This window comes from Aythya fuligula, chromosome 15 (assembly GCF_009819795.1).
Source record: "Aythya fuligula isolate bAytFul2 chromosome 15, bAytFul2.pri, whole genome shotgun sequence".
Lineage (NCBI taxonomy): Eukaryota > Metazoa > Chordata > Aves > Anseriformes > Anatidae > Aythya > Aythya fuligula.
The window spans coordinates 7,017,934-7,032,583 of record NC_045573.1 but is presented as its reverse complement, the minus strand read 5'-3'; the positions used below and the strand labels follow the sequence as shown (position 1 = coordinate 7,032,583).

At 37.3% G+C, this 14,650-nt stretch overlaps 1 protein-coding gene across 4 annotated transcripts in view; it reads left to right on the top strand.

The window, feature by feature from the left end:
* TRRAP (transformation/transcription domain associated protein) overlaps positions 1–6,761 on the top strand; it is a 90,366-nt gene extending 83,605 nt beyond the window's left edge. For all 4 annotated transcript variants that reach the window (XM_032197384.1, XM_032197381.1, XM_032197383.1 and 1 more), the window contains exons 69-72: positions 528–712; positions 2,845–3,048; positions 4,133–4,327; positions 6,069–6,761. In XM_032197384.1, coding sequence (XP_032053275.1) covers positions 528–712; positions 2,845–3,048; positions 4,133–4,327; positions 6,069–6,353 — 869 coding nt within the window. In that variant the 3' untranslated portion in view covers positions 6,354–6,761. The remainder of the gene's footprint in view (positions 1–527; positions 713–2,844; positions 3,049–4,132; positions 4,328–6,068) is intronic.
* Positions 6,762–14,650: the final 7,889 nt, after the last annotated feature.

The following is a 14,650-nucleotide window of genomic DNA, read 5'->3' as shown; positions in this document are numbered from 1 at the left end:
TTTCTTTGTTTTCCCTCAGTTATTTTAAAGCATTGTCACTTATGCATCTATTCCTTAGCAGTATTTAGATTTTTTCCCTCCAGTTTTTATGAATTGCTTTGAACACTGTACCAAGGTTAATAGTTTTGCTCTTAAGACTAATTTTTATTGCAGTGATGCTAGTGCATGCAATCACAACCCCCGTTTGCATTTGAGCAAAGTATTGCTCTCTTTTGTGCAGCCAGAGAGAAGCAGAAAGAATGAGTGCTCTTTTTTTTTTTCTCTCCTAATGTAGTTGAGATGTTTCTATTCAGTATTAAAAAAATCATATTTGCTTTCTTTTTAACTGAGCTTGTGAATTAGTTATGAATGTAGTAATAAAAAATTTTCTCTTGATACACTTCAGTTGATTATTGCAGCAGTACTGATAGTTGCATGCTAATTCTCTCCTGAGTACTTGGGTTATAAATTAACTGTTTTGTTTTGTGTTGCTTTGTTTCCTCCCCCCTCCCCCCCATCCTTCCTCGACCTTCTCAAACCGCTCCTAGTCCCCCGGGTTGTGGCGGTTTCTCCACAGATGCGTTTGGTTGAAGACAATCCCTCATCTCTGTCCCTGGTGGAGATCTATAAGCAGCGCTGTGCCAAGAAGGGCATTGAGCACGACAACCCCATTTCTCGGTACTACGACAGGCTGGCAACGGTCCAAGCACGGGGGACTCAGGCTAGCCATCAGGTATGGGAGTATTTAATGAGTTGCACTCAAGATCTTTTCTTGAGAGCTCTGCTACATGGTGTCCAATGCTGCCCCATTAGATACGTGACAAATACATCACTCAGAGGTGGTGGTTTGAATCTGTTTGTTTGTGTTTTACTTCATGTATTTTTGGGAGCTCTTATAGCTCATTAGTATTTTAGATTTTTTTTGAAAGCTTCAAAAAAAAAAAGCTGTATTTGTTCCGCTTCAGGTTGTTTTGGATAACTGCAGCTGAAAACAGATGAGGGATTGATTGCTTTTAGACCCTTATGTGTAGTGCTTTGAAAATAATTGATAACATGGGAAACAGCATTGCTATTTTACATAAGCAGTTACAGTATGGTATGTGATGCAGGCTTCCCCTTGTTCTTGTAATGTTTATCCTGGATTCATTTCACCCAAGCCAAAGAGCTGACGAAACTCACCCTAATAAATGGCAGTACTTGGAAAATAGAAAATTCCAACTCTCTGTAATCTCCATCAAACATCAAATTCTGATAAATAAGCTTATTTTACGGTTATCTTAAGGTTAATGCAAATATTTTATAAAATTTCAATCCCAATTTAAACACAACTATTAGAAGATACACAGTATATCACAGACATTATTTAGAGCATCTTTTAAGGCTTTCTTAGTTACAAAATAAAATGAAGTGTTACGTAACATCTGTTTCTACTTTGAGCATTTTTCCTTCAGGTTACAAAACTCTTTAATGGCCATTTAATTGAAGTCAGTTTGACTATCGTTCTTTCTGGTGCAATAGAACATACCCTAACTATTTCTTTTTCTAATTAATTAGGATAGGCTGTGCTACAGTAATGAAATATATTGGTAAATTGTATATGTTTACATCAAGGGAAAAACTATTGCAAAATATTCACTTACAATAACTAATCTCAACTTTTATCTTTTTGTATTTTTGAGGTAATTCTGCTGTAATAATACATGAAACTAATTATTTTACTCAGTGTGGTTCCCTATTTTGTACAATCAAAATTCTTTTACCTTTTTCTGTAAACAACTCTATGTACAAATAAACCACACAGGTTTTAGGTTGTAGTCTTTGTAGGTCCCATGTGTAATTTCAAATCTTGTCATTATGCTTTTTTGTTTGATTAACACCTTCCAAAAAAAGCTATCAAATTGTTGTCATATTTGTGTGCATAACTTACAACAGCTGCCTCTTTGTGCTGCCTACAGACTACCTTCACCTGATAACGATTAATAAGCTGTGGCTATTAGTAATGTTTTAATCTTTTTTTTGTTGTGGTTGCAGACCAGCTATGGAAAGAATCTGTATCACTGCTGTTGGTCTGTGCTTTCCTCAGTAATGTGTTAGTCTGAGCAGCAACCAATTTGACTTTATCTTACATGAGGACTTTATCCAAAACCCTTGGAAATTTGTAGAAATAAAGTAGGATCCAGAATAACCTTTTTCAGTTGGGAGTTGAGTAATATTTACATCCTTAGATAAGGAAATGGGATCTTTCAGTGAGGGGATATTAAGTGCTTTAAAGTGAAAAATGTGATTTAGGCTGCTCATAACCTTCAGTACAGTGTTCAGCATATTGATGACTGAAGTTGGAAATAAGTATTAGGATAAATACATATATATTAAGACTTGAAATAGAGAATTTTGTTTTATTGCTGACAGATCCATAACCAGTTTGAAGTGAAACTAAAAAAAAATAAAAAAGTAGATTATGTTCCAATAGCTTGCCCTAAGGAAGTGCAGCATTGTGGGTTGAATGTCTCTTTAGTTCCCTTCTCACTTTCTTGAAAGATTTGAATAGGAGATACTTCAATCAGTACATAACTTTTCAGTCTCAGTTTTTTTCACAAGACTGATGGCAGTTCTGTTGCTTTTTCAGTTTATAAAAGAAAACAGTCTTTTAAGATGAAGATTAGTTTGTAGCCATGCAGAAGATGAACTTAATATGTGAATTTTGACAAGGAAGTTGGGAAATGGTCTTGGATTAGAAGTCTCCAAGTTCAAAATGTTTTCCTAGAATGGAATACTGCAGTTAAGAGAATTTAGTTGCTTTTGGCATAATTGTTGCTAGGAAGTATATTAAAATAATCTCTTTCAACTAATATTTTTCATATTTAGGTTCTCAGAGATATACTTAAAGAAGTACAGAGTAACATGGTGCCACGCAGTATGCTTAAGGAGTGGGCTTTACATACATTCCCCAATGCTACAGATTACTGGACATTTCGAAAGATGTTCACTATTCAGTTAGCCCTAATTGGCTTCGCAGAATTCATCTTTCATTTAAATAGACTCAATCCTGAAATGCTGCAGATTGCCCAGGTATGCTCTATTTTGTCCTTGATGCATGCTGTCTTCTTTGATCAAATGGAAATTTGGACTCTACGTTTGAAATGAGTCAAAATGGTAATTTGACATATGTAATTAACAGTGTATTTCAGTAGGTTTTTCATTTGATTATGTGATTCCACGTGACGTAGGTAGTAATTTAAACTGCAGACCACTTTGCCAACTCTACCCCCTCTGGTTGTAATTTAGAACAGAGTCTGTAAAATTGTTAGTAGATACTGGAACTGTTAATGTAAATGACCAGTAATTCTCTCTTGAGTCTTTCTTCAAATATACTGCTTTGGATATATCTGTACCAAACAGATTAAAAAATAAAAAATAAAAATCTAGAGCTTCATTTTCTAAAAGGGGAATACCCTTTTTCAAATAATATTTTCCTTTTTACATTGATATCACGTCAAAGTACAACTCCTATTAATAGTGATTTTTCTGTTCTAAACCAACATTTAAATGAGGCTTGCCACCTTACTAGAGCAAAGGTGGTATATTTTAAAGTTTTAATGCCACTTTAATGCATGGAGGGTTATGCTGTGTATAGCAATTAAGATTCTTTAATCCCCACCGTGCAGCCATGGTGTTCAAATTCCTACCTGGAGTGAGTAATGCATGGAGAATGCTTACCCAGAGTTGAGACACTCAGAGAATGAAGATCTGTCTCTTTGCACAACTCCTTAAAGAACATTGCCACAGAAGAATCTATTCCTTAAGTTTAGTGCAATAGTCTATACATATTCAGGCTTTTTGGACGCTCACTTTTAGAGTAAAAGTTTTGTGTATGCCTTTAACTTTTCTTGCTTAAGCACTGTTTGAAAGTAAAAAAGCTGTTGCATTAAGCTAGGTTTCAAATACAGCACTTTTTATGTAGCTTCAAAATTTATTTTTTTTAAATAGAAAAGGCTAAATGAAAATACTAAATCACACATTGATTCTTAAATGATTAGTTGTAACTGGTTTTATTCTGACTATTAACAATATAAAAAAAAATGTATTTTCTTTTAGTTTCATTAATGACAATTTGCTTCTTTATTACTCTTGTGCATTTTGCTTTTAAATCCAGGATACCGGCAAGTTAAATGTAGCTTACTTTCGCTTTGACATTAACGATGCTACTGGAGACTTGGATGCCAACCGTCCAGTTCCATTCCGGCTCACACCAAACATTTCTGAATTTCTTACCACCATTGGCGTGTCTGGTCCACTGACTGCATCTATGATTGCAGTAGCTCGCTGCTTTGCACAGCCGAACTTTAAGGTTTGTATATGTTTTCAGAAGTTGTTTACATTTAAAAGTTGTTTAATGTATGTTTATAATTTATCAGCTGATAAACCTAACACCATTTTCTTTCTTAAGATAGAAATTGAACAGTCCATATTTATGTTTTTAAATCTTAACCCAAGGACAGTGCAAAGGCCAGCTGAAGTCATTGCAATTCGCCTTTTTGGAAAGAATAGGAGGAAGATAGGTGTAATTGTACTTTTATTTTCCTTTTTGTCAAAGCATGTTAATACAGGGTGATTGTTTCAATGCCGTAGCCTCATAAATCTCTACACATTCTGGCAGTGGTAAATAGTTAAATGACAAATGTAACGTCATTTAGAATCTTCATAATACAATTCTGTGAATAGAGATGTGTCTTGGCCCTTTGTTAGCAGAGCAGAATGCTAAAGATATATTGTTGCTTTGATGGATTCTAGCTCTTAGCAGGGTGTAGTTTTCTAAAGAAACTGTCTAACTTCCTTTTAAATTCTAATGCTTTCCAAAAACGAATCATCTTGCACTTAGGCAGTAATTTGCACCAGAAAGACATTGCACAGAACGTACTGTAGCTATCATATGATCTAGTTACTTTTTAAAAGATGGAAAATATCCTGAAGTGATTTTTTAATGTATAGTACAGAAAGCTTAGATTTTTTTTAATAATTCATCACTTTACCTTAAAAAGCCATGTCTATACATGTAAATGAGTTTGCAGACTTAGTCTGTAATTTGTACATCTGAATGATGTATGCCCAATTAGACTTACCATGTTGAATTTACAGGATCAGAGCACAGGTGTGCATTTATTCTTCTTACAGTGATGGGTGTCCAGCTTATTTCGGCTATGCGGTGATTATTGCATTAGCTTATCTGACTTCTAGACTTAAGAGGAATACCTTTTAACATTTTCTGTATTTGCCATTTTTACAGATGCCTATAAAATCTATTGAATATGTGTTTGTTGTATTGTTGGCCTAATATCTAGATGTGTTATAAAATACTTATTTGTTATTTGCAGACAGAAAAGTTAATTCAGACTGGATACCTCAAAGTTTACTTTAGAAGCTCAAGTTGACAGATTAATCAGTAAATCAGTGATAGGAAAAAACAGGAAATGATTTCTTGCAGGCATTGTTTCTTCAACCAAGGACAGAGTTGGTGCATAGGTGTGTGTGTTAGGGGGGAAAAAAACAACAACAACAACAAAAAAAAACACATATATGAATAATGCAGTCAGCATTTTTTCCCTTTTTGTCAGAAAGCAGTGCTTGCTGATGATATAATCATTGAACTATTGGAGGCCAGAGGGGGCAAACAGTTTTGCAAAAGATGCTGAATCTTTGCACTCGATCACTAGATTTCTGTGTGTGTTTGGGGGGACGGTGGGGAGGGGGTGTCACATTTAGTGGAGTCATTCAAAAATGGAATATAACTGACTGTATTTGTGTATGAAGATCTGAATATGATGTCTGAGATTTTTTTTTAAATTTATTTATGTGGGGAACAATGTATTGTATTTTCATAATTAGGGTCTTTTATAAGGAGAAAAACATTCAGAAAAAATAGTTGGAAAAAAAAAAAAGAGTTGGAAGCCACAGTCATCTTGAAAAACCTGAGACTGGAAAATGGAACCAAAAGTGTCAAAATGTCATTGACTAGAATTTAGTTTGAAGTCTGTAAGCCCTAATGGTTCTCTGGATTAAATATAATAGTCTGACTTTTCTCCTTCGTATAGGTCGATGGTATCCTAAAAACCGTGCTACGGGATGAAATAATTGCATGGCACAAAAAAACACAAGAGGATACTTCCTCTCCACTCTCAGCAGCTGGGCAACCTGAAAATATGGACAGCCAGCAGCTCGTTTCACTAGTTCAAAAAGCTGTTACTGCTATCATGACTCGACTTCATAATCTAGCTCAGTTTGAAGGAGGAGAAAGCAAAGTCAACACTCTGGTAGCAGCTGCAAATAGCTTGGATAATCTCTGTCGTATGGATCCTGCCTGGCACCCCTGGCTGTAACTTGAAATTTTCAATAGCTTTTTCTTTGCTGCTGTTTGTGGTGTGAGCCATATATTGTGTTAAGAAAATGTGAAAAAAAAAAAAAATCTTTTCAGACCACGGCTTACCTGTCACACTGCATTTTGTCAGTCTTCATTTTAATGATGTTTACAGGAATATGACAGTTTTACTGTTTTTAATTTCATGAGGACATGTTTCCTCCTGTTTAAAAAAGGTTACTTAATATGCAACAACAGCTCTCACAAATAGCTAAAAATGAAGAGAGGAAACTTAAAAATGTACAGAAAAAAATCTTATTTTATGATGGGAACTATGAAACTAGTACTGCTAGATTTAGGGTTTGCCTTTCCTAATCTGCAGTATATAAAGTTTTTATGCAATAATTACTTTAAAAAAAAAAAAAAAAAGGAAAAACGACAGTATTCCCAGTTATTGAATTTTACTTTAGGAAACTTTACTTAATCGCTGTCCCTTCATTATGCTAAATTGAAGGCACAAATAAATCTTCCTTTTAGTTTGCTTCAGAAATTTACATGAGCAAAGTTGGTTTGTAAAGAGAATTTTGTACCAAATGTATAGAAGTAACTTTTTGTTAGGCACTGAGAAAAAGATGATCAAATTGTGCTAGTTTTTCTTTCAGCACAAGCTATGTACAGTGAAAGTGTAAACCATTTAGGGTATTTGGTTTAGTTGTGAACAGTGTTGGGGGGGGAAGTTTATAATAAGGATGGGAAAAGTCATCCACTGATACATGTATTTGATTGTAATAGATTTAAAAAAAGTAAAATCTTATAAAGCTATCTTTTTTTAATGTTTAGAATTACAATAGCTTCTTTAGAATCATTCTGTTCCTTTGTAATTTAAGAAAAGATCAGTTTAATGTTTCATGTGAGTCTTTCTGTGTTAGCATTTTTATAAAACTTCAGTGTTGAGAATGTTAAATTTGTACAGAGTGATTTTTTCAAAATAAATATTTTGTAAAACTCTCTGGCATTCAGTTTATTTAGAATATTTTTAATATAATGCTATGGCATAAATAGAAACCACACAAAAGCAGGTATTATCCTTTATCAGCTAAAACAACCTGAATGTTAAAGGGTCATGACTGTATTCATGAAACATGTATGATGTACTTTTGTATGCTGTTAAATTGTTTTTAGAAGAGCTGCAAATATGTATATAGCAAGAATTTTGTCAGTGTAGTCTTTCTTGCTAGCCAGTCAATTCATGTGTTAATGGTTTGTTTTTACAAAAGGCTTCCTTCAAACAGTGTATTTAATGTTTGCAAGAAATACAGCTTTTAAGTAAGTGTTAGAGGTCAAGATTACAGACGGAGATGAACTCTATTAGGGGATTTCTGCTATTCCCACAGAAACGTGGTTTTGAGCCATAGCAAGGGATGGGTCTCTTTTCATTTTTATTTTTAATTTTTTAATAAGCTGTCAAAAGGTTCTTTAGAGATTTCTGAACAACACGAGAGGTATAATTGAAGTTAATCACCACCATTCAGTCATGTACAGTCTCTGAGGCAAGGGGAATTTCTAAAAGCCAATCTGATGACTTCTCCTGGGTATGGCAGCTTGCAGATGGACATCATCCAACTCATAGGCTACTGAAGACCAAGACTTGCGGTAGGTATGACTGCAGAGTAAGTCACTATTCCTGGGAGGGCAACACATGCTTACCATAGCTCTCTTACCGCGTTGCAGAAGAACCCGTTCCTTATACCTTTGCAGCTGTTGGCAGAAGCAGTCAACCGATGCAGACTGAGTGTCAGCATTGTGCAGGGGGTACGTTACTCTGACACTCATCTCATGCAAAATTTCTGGCAACACCAGAAGCAGCTTTGAAAATGGCACAGAAGTGAAGGTGATGGACAGAAGGTTCTATGTATGTACATATGTGTAAATACATGCACGCACACATGTAGAGTTGGCAACCATGATTGTAATACAAACCCAAAATTGTTTAGTTAGGTTGATGACTTCAAACCCATCTGAAGGCTGAGTTCTAAGTAAGTTACTGCTGTATGTTTGGCTGGAAGACTTTGCTTTGTCATATCAGAGCTCTGATACCAGCATCGTTGCCCTTCAGTTGGGATGATGTAGTTTGCTGTTCTGGGGGTGAAGACTTTGGCAGTTAGTACAGAATGCTTTGCTGAATATTAGTTATGCATAAGTGTCAAACATAATATATAGGATCATGTCTAGTTTTGCTGGTTTAATTTATGCATTTGCACCTATACTTTTTGTTAATAACAAGTACATACAGTATTAGAAGTAAAGATACTACAACATAAATATTTTTTGTTGTTGTTGTTTTTGGGATATAATATAGCAGGAAAAACAAAATGCAATTTTTAAAATGGAAATTAAGATATTAATTTGTAAATGAAAAGAACATCTTTACCCTTAGCTCTCAGAAATGACAACTGTGTAATAATTTATGGAAAAATTACAGTTTTTTTTTTTTTTTTTTTTTGAGGAAAAAAAACCCTGGAAAATAAATGAACATTCCATATTCTTTGTAAGATACAGTACAACGCAATGTTAAGAAACAGCAATAAATTTAGCTTATTCAGTGTAGAAATTGTAATAATCTAATCCTAGAAGTTTTGAATTAAAAAGCTAATTGGAATTACTTTTTCACTTGCCTAAATTTGCAGCTGCAGTAATGTATTATAAATTGCTGTAAAATTATTTCACTTAAAGGATTTCCTATGCGAGTTTCTTTTTCTGTTCTTTCCTAGATGAGGTGGACCAGAGCTTTTCCCAGCTGAATCACTACTGCCTTTCCATTAGGACCCCTGAGTCTAGAAGTATTGGCAGCAGATACGGTCTGGTGGAAAATGTTTAAAAAGGAAAAAAAAAAAAAAAAAAAAAAAAAGGTTGCCAAACTGGTTGGTGAGCCACAGCAGCCATGTAGTGACAGGTAAGTCAGGTTGTGCAGTTGAGATGAACAGATTTAGATCAAAAGGACGGAGCCTTTGTTCTTAACACAGCTCTTATGTGAATCAGAGGATTTACTGTGGCCCCAGCTGTGGGATTTGGTTGGGGGGGAGAGTTAATTACTTCTCACCAGATACTTTGTGTTCTGGATTATGGTTTTGTTTGCTTGTATGATGAATAAAGCTGTGGCTTCTTTATTCCCACCCTTGGTTTGTGCTCTTAGATATCGAAGAGAGAATGATAGATTGAGTCATGCTGAATGTCACTATTTACAAGTGGAAGCTCAAATACATGAGTAATAAAGACTGTATAAGAATTTGGAAAACAAATGCGTTCTTTTTGGCAAAGACTTGCTTTCATATCAAACTCATGTTGGCAAGAAGATTCTGAACTTTCTTCTTATAAAACATAACACTTCCTGCATGTGTCACAACACACTCTATATGCAGTCATTCACAACTAAGCTTAGTGCTTTTATGACTTCAAGGGAATTGTTGGCTTCCTTTTATTGAAGATTGTAACGTTTGTAGCTGTGAAATATAGCACATGCTGAAACAAAGGAGTTGCAGTATTTTTTCTTATTCATTTGTATGTCGTAGATATGTCCAGCTCTGTGAGAAGACAACATTGCCTTGAAAGGACATCATCGGATAATTACTATTCATGGTAGAACTTACAATGGAAGAGTGAAAATGCAAGTTAAAGGGGACAAACTTTGTAGATTTGTGTGACATCTCTCTTGTTCATTCAAATGTGCTCATAAAAGAGAACGTGGGGTGTGATAAAATAGAGCTAACGGGGAAAAAGAGAATTATTTTAATGAGGTCCCTGGTGGTGTTAATGTGCAAACATTAATACTTGGATCTTTTCTTTCATGAATATATGCTATGAATTTACCTTATTGTGTGAGGAGGCTTATACAGTCTTAATCCAGAGTTTCAGCACTGGCTCCAAGGAAGAAAATCATGAAAGCTTTTAGTTGTACGTGAACATTCTTCACAGTCTAGAGAAAACCTTCTGATGTATCTTGTATGATCAGCAACTGTCCATTAGCAGGTAACTGATTTGACATGTGAAGTATATGAAGTTCCTGATTATCTTGAAGAAAATGCCCATTAGCTCCATTCAATTTTTTATGATTGTAGATAGAGGTTCCCTCTGTCTCATTAGTTCAGATAGATGCTCAACATGCATCTTTCTGAGCAGATACTTAAAAGTGAAATCCATTAATTGCCAATTCACTTAAGAATTCCCCTTTAAGGTTTCTTCCATCTGACTCTCAATCTCCCTCTCTCAGCATTATTACTCTACAAAATCAAACACTTGAGAATTAAGAGATCAAATTTAAAATTGCCTTTGATAACATGTGCATGCTATTCTTTAAACTCCTGCTGTTTTTTTTTTTTTTTTTTTTTTTTTTTTTTCCTTTCTCTCCATCTTTAAGAGTCCTGGACAAATTTGCTGGATCTTCAGGGGTAACTAGTGACAAGTACTTAAAACCAAAGATATGCCAGTCTTATTTTAAGTCTGTATAAAATGCATAGGGATGTATTTGTATTTCAAATAAATTATCTTTTTTTTTTTTTTTTTTTTTTTAAAGGAAAACAAAGTTTACCAGTTAAACAGCCTTTTTTCTTTTGTTTCATGAAACAGATTATATTGAAGTAATGTCTTACAAAAGAAACCGAACAAAACATATCAAAAAGTCTGGGCTCCATGCAGTCACCCAGTGTAAGAGAAGCTGGATCAAAGAGTTTGAAGCTTGGCGAGGTCCAAACAAATTTTCTGAGGAAAAAAAAGTGAATCCGGCATATATATATATTTTTTTTAATTTCACATCATGCTGGTAATATATGAGAAGTTTTGCATCAACTGCCGAGTAAACATATATTGCTATGAAAGCAAATTAGTGTTTTTCATATTAAATGACATGCAATGAATGCAAGTGAATGTGTTATTTTCTTGTGAATGCGCTGTCCAGGAACTGTTGAATACATGATTTGCCCCAGAGTATTACCAACTAGTTTGCTGAGCACTTTGCACAAATAGTGCCTTATTCCGTGTTTTTAGAACACTGGCAGTAGTTAAAATCAATTGGTTGGTTCTGCTGTGGTTTCAGTAGCCTTTGCTAGGTCCAAATTCAAGCCTGCTAAAGACAGACCAGTTATTCTCCATTTTCCTGAGTACCAAGTTTTGCTGGATGAAATCTCTGCCTCTGTACTCAGTGGGTGATAGACCTGCTGTTACATGGCTCCCTGAGGAGCTAATGGCACCCAGGCGAAGAGGATGATGCACCCTGTAAACAGTTCAGCTCCTGGGGCAGGCAGGCTTCCCCATGTGGTGGTGTGAAGTGTGTGTTATGGCAGGTGACTGCAGTGACAGGAAATTTCAGAAGCTAAGAAGCTGTGGCATGAAATACTGTGGACAAAAATGTGAGATGGGAATTTGACATGGAGAATAAATAGTTGCCAGGTTTTTCAAATCATATGGGCTTTTTTCAGTCTTTTTTTGTGGTAACATTTGGCTCCATCTTTATGAGATGGTGCTGCTGCAATTTAGCCATTTATTTTTGTCTGCTCTAGAAGTAGATTATCAGAATACATTTGCTTAAATGATTTTTGGTTTGGAGCATAATTTACTTAACATGAGTTGGGTGTTGGAGTCCACCCTCTGAAACTGGTATGTCGTTTTCCTCTCCTGTAATTGGGTTGTCCGTGGATTGTCAGATACAAAGCGAGAGATTAGTTATTACTGGAAGAAGATGACTCAAAGCATTTCAGCAGCAGACAATGAAAGCTCTGTTTCATAATGGGAGTAGAATAAAGTTGCTTTTAAGGCTCCAATCCGTTTCAAATAGGACGTATGAAATGTTCTTTTGTAGTGTAGAAACCTATTCAGGGAGAAGAATTCACACTTGCAGGAGCTTCTAATCAGCTCTGTGTAGGTGCATTTCACATTTAAGAGGTTCGAGAGAGCACAAGTGAAACAACTGGTGTGTATTGCATGTGATTTATCATTATTCATTGAACATGTCAGGGGGTTTGGCATCCACATGGTGTAGGGACCCTGGAGCCACTCCTTGGCGTTAGTCAAATGGCGGTGTGTTAAGTGGGATTTCTTTCAAAGGAGAAGCAATGTCGTAAAATCCAGGAGGAAAAATAGAATTTTGTGTCTTGACTATGGCCTTCTCATTTGCTGTAAATTAGCATTGCCTTTCCCTGAGAATTTCAAGAAAAACGCAGGTGAAAGGGTGCTCCTGTCAGCCATCTTGTGTCCCCTCACTGCTCTCCAACTTCTCTCTGTTGTTACAATCCCGTGTTTTACTTCACGAGATCTATTCCAGTTATACCACGGGAAGCCCCACACATTTGAACAACTTTGCCGTCAGTGCCAGGGGCTGATGGAGCACCTGGGGGCCCAGGGGGCCGCCGAGCGGCCTGTGCCGCCCCCGGCCGGCTGTGGCGCCCGCGGAAATCCAGTCAGGAGGAGGGGCGGCGGCCATGATGCGACACGAGGCGCCGGAGGGGACACGAGATGGAAGCGCGGAAGGTGGCGGTGCTGGAGGCCTGCCGCAGGGAGGAGAAGCTCTCTCCCAGGCCAGGTAGGCCCGGGGGGACCGCAGGAAGAAGCAGGGAGCTGAGGAGGAGGAGGCAGGTGCGGCTGGCCGGGCGGTACGCGCTGCCCCCGGCCTCCCGCCGGGCGGGCAGGGACCGGGCACGGCTGAGGCGAGGCCCAGGGACCCCGGCAGGAGGCGGCGGGGCTGGCGCCCAGCCTGCCGAGAGGGCAAGGAAGGCCTTCTTTCTTCCCTCAGTAACTGAATCAGTAATTGGGGTTTCGTGTTAATCGGCAGTAAATTAAATTAAGTGACATTCCAGGAGTGTGCCGCTGCCACCAAGAAGCAGCCCGGCAAATGGTTTTAGCCACGGTGACTTTGTGGTGGCTGGGGCTCTGAGGACACTGTCCTGGGCGCTGCTTAAGGGGGGTCTTGGTGCTGCAGAAAGCACCCCTGGGGCTTTTCACTAGGTCGTGTTTTTTCCTCTGACCCTGCTGAAGCACTACATATAGTTAATATGCTCTTGAATTTTATTTTTTTCTTTTGAGTGAACTATAAAACTGGTCCTGACCTTGTATAGTCCTTAAGGATTTTATCACGCTCCTTATAAGAAATGAGGTGCGAACCCTGCTGCCAGGGCAAAGTTTCTGGTGGTTGATGACCGGCTAGGGCTGCGTTTCCAGGGGAGAAGCAATAACTATTGTGGATGCTTTCTCCTTTATCCTGTATTTCGGCAGCGTAGCCTCCTGGATTTATGAGGTCCTTTGGGCAGAGGCTGTTTATTTCCTGTGTTCAACAACATGAACACCTTCAGCACTTTGTGCAAATACATAACTTGCTGTTTAATCCGTGCCGGTTGGATTTCTCGGAGGAATACTCAAACTGTCCCAGGCAGTCAGCTGTCATAACAAAGTGCCAATAAAAGCCCTTTTCCAATCCACCCGATTCCTGTGCTTCTGGACATGGAATAGACATTTGTTATTTTTAGAAGTGGTATTTGCTTTGACTTTTAGAATCAGTGTGCCCTAGGCGCTAATGACCAGGCCTCTCTTGCTGCCTGCAGCCTAATTTTATTTTTTTAGGAAAAGATATTTATCCAGGCTCTAAGATGTTGTCAGAATTGTACCTTAATCAATCAACCACTGTTTGCCCTCAGTCCACCCTCCATGAGCCATTACTTTGCCAGCTATATTAAAGAACCTTTCTCAGTCTGTTATCTGGGAAAGGACAGAGACCTTTGCAGGCTCTTTGTTTCTCTTGATACTAACACATTAATTATTGTCTCTCTCCAGTCCTTGCTGCTGTTTGTAAGACAGTGGCATTAAAGAATCTTTTCTGCTTATTCAGCAAGAGTTCTCATCAGTAGCAATTCATAAACCACTTTATAGTGGGTCACTGTTGCTTAACCATCACTCGAAGCAATGTAAGTGGCACAGAACTTTTAATTGAGGTCTGGTGGTGTCACTGAAATTTTGTTTCGTTGTATAATGGCTGTCTCCATTCCTTTCTGCATTAAGAAAAATAGCAATTATCATGTAGAGAAAGATGCCATATCTATCAAAATTCTGTAAACTAAGCGTATACATTATTTTAAAGGCTGTTTTTTAAAATCTCATGCAATATATTATTGCAATAAATTCTATGCTATCCCCCCTTTTTTTTTTTTTAAGCTTGAACATGCAAGGGCACCACTGTTCATCTTTGCAAGATTCTGCAGAGTACTGTGGGTCAGAACTTCAGGATTCCCGTCAAGCTCTGCCAGTGTTGCACACTTTGAGGTATGAAGTAAATGGAAT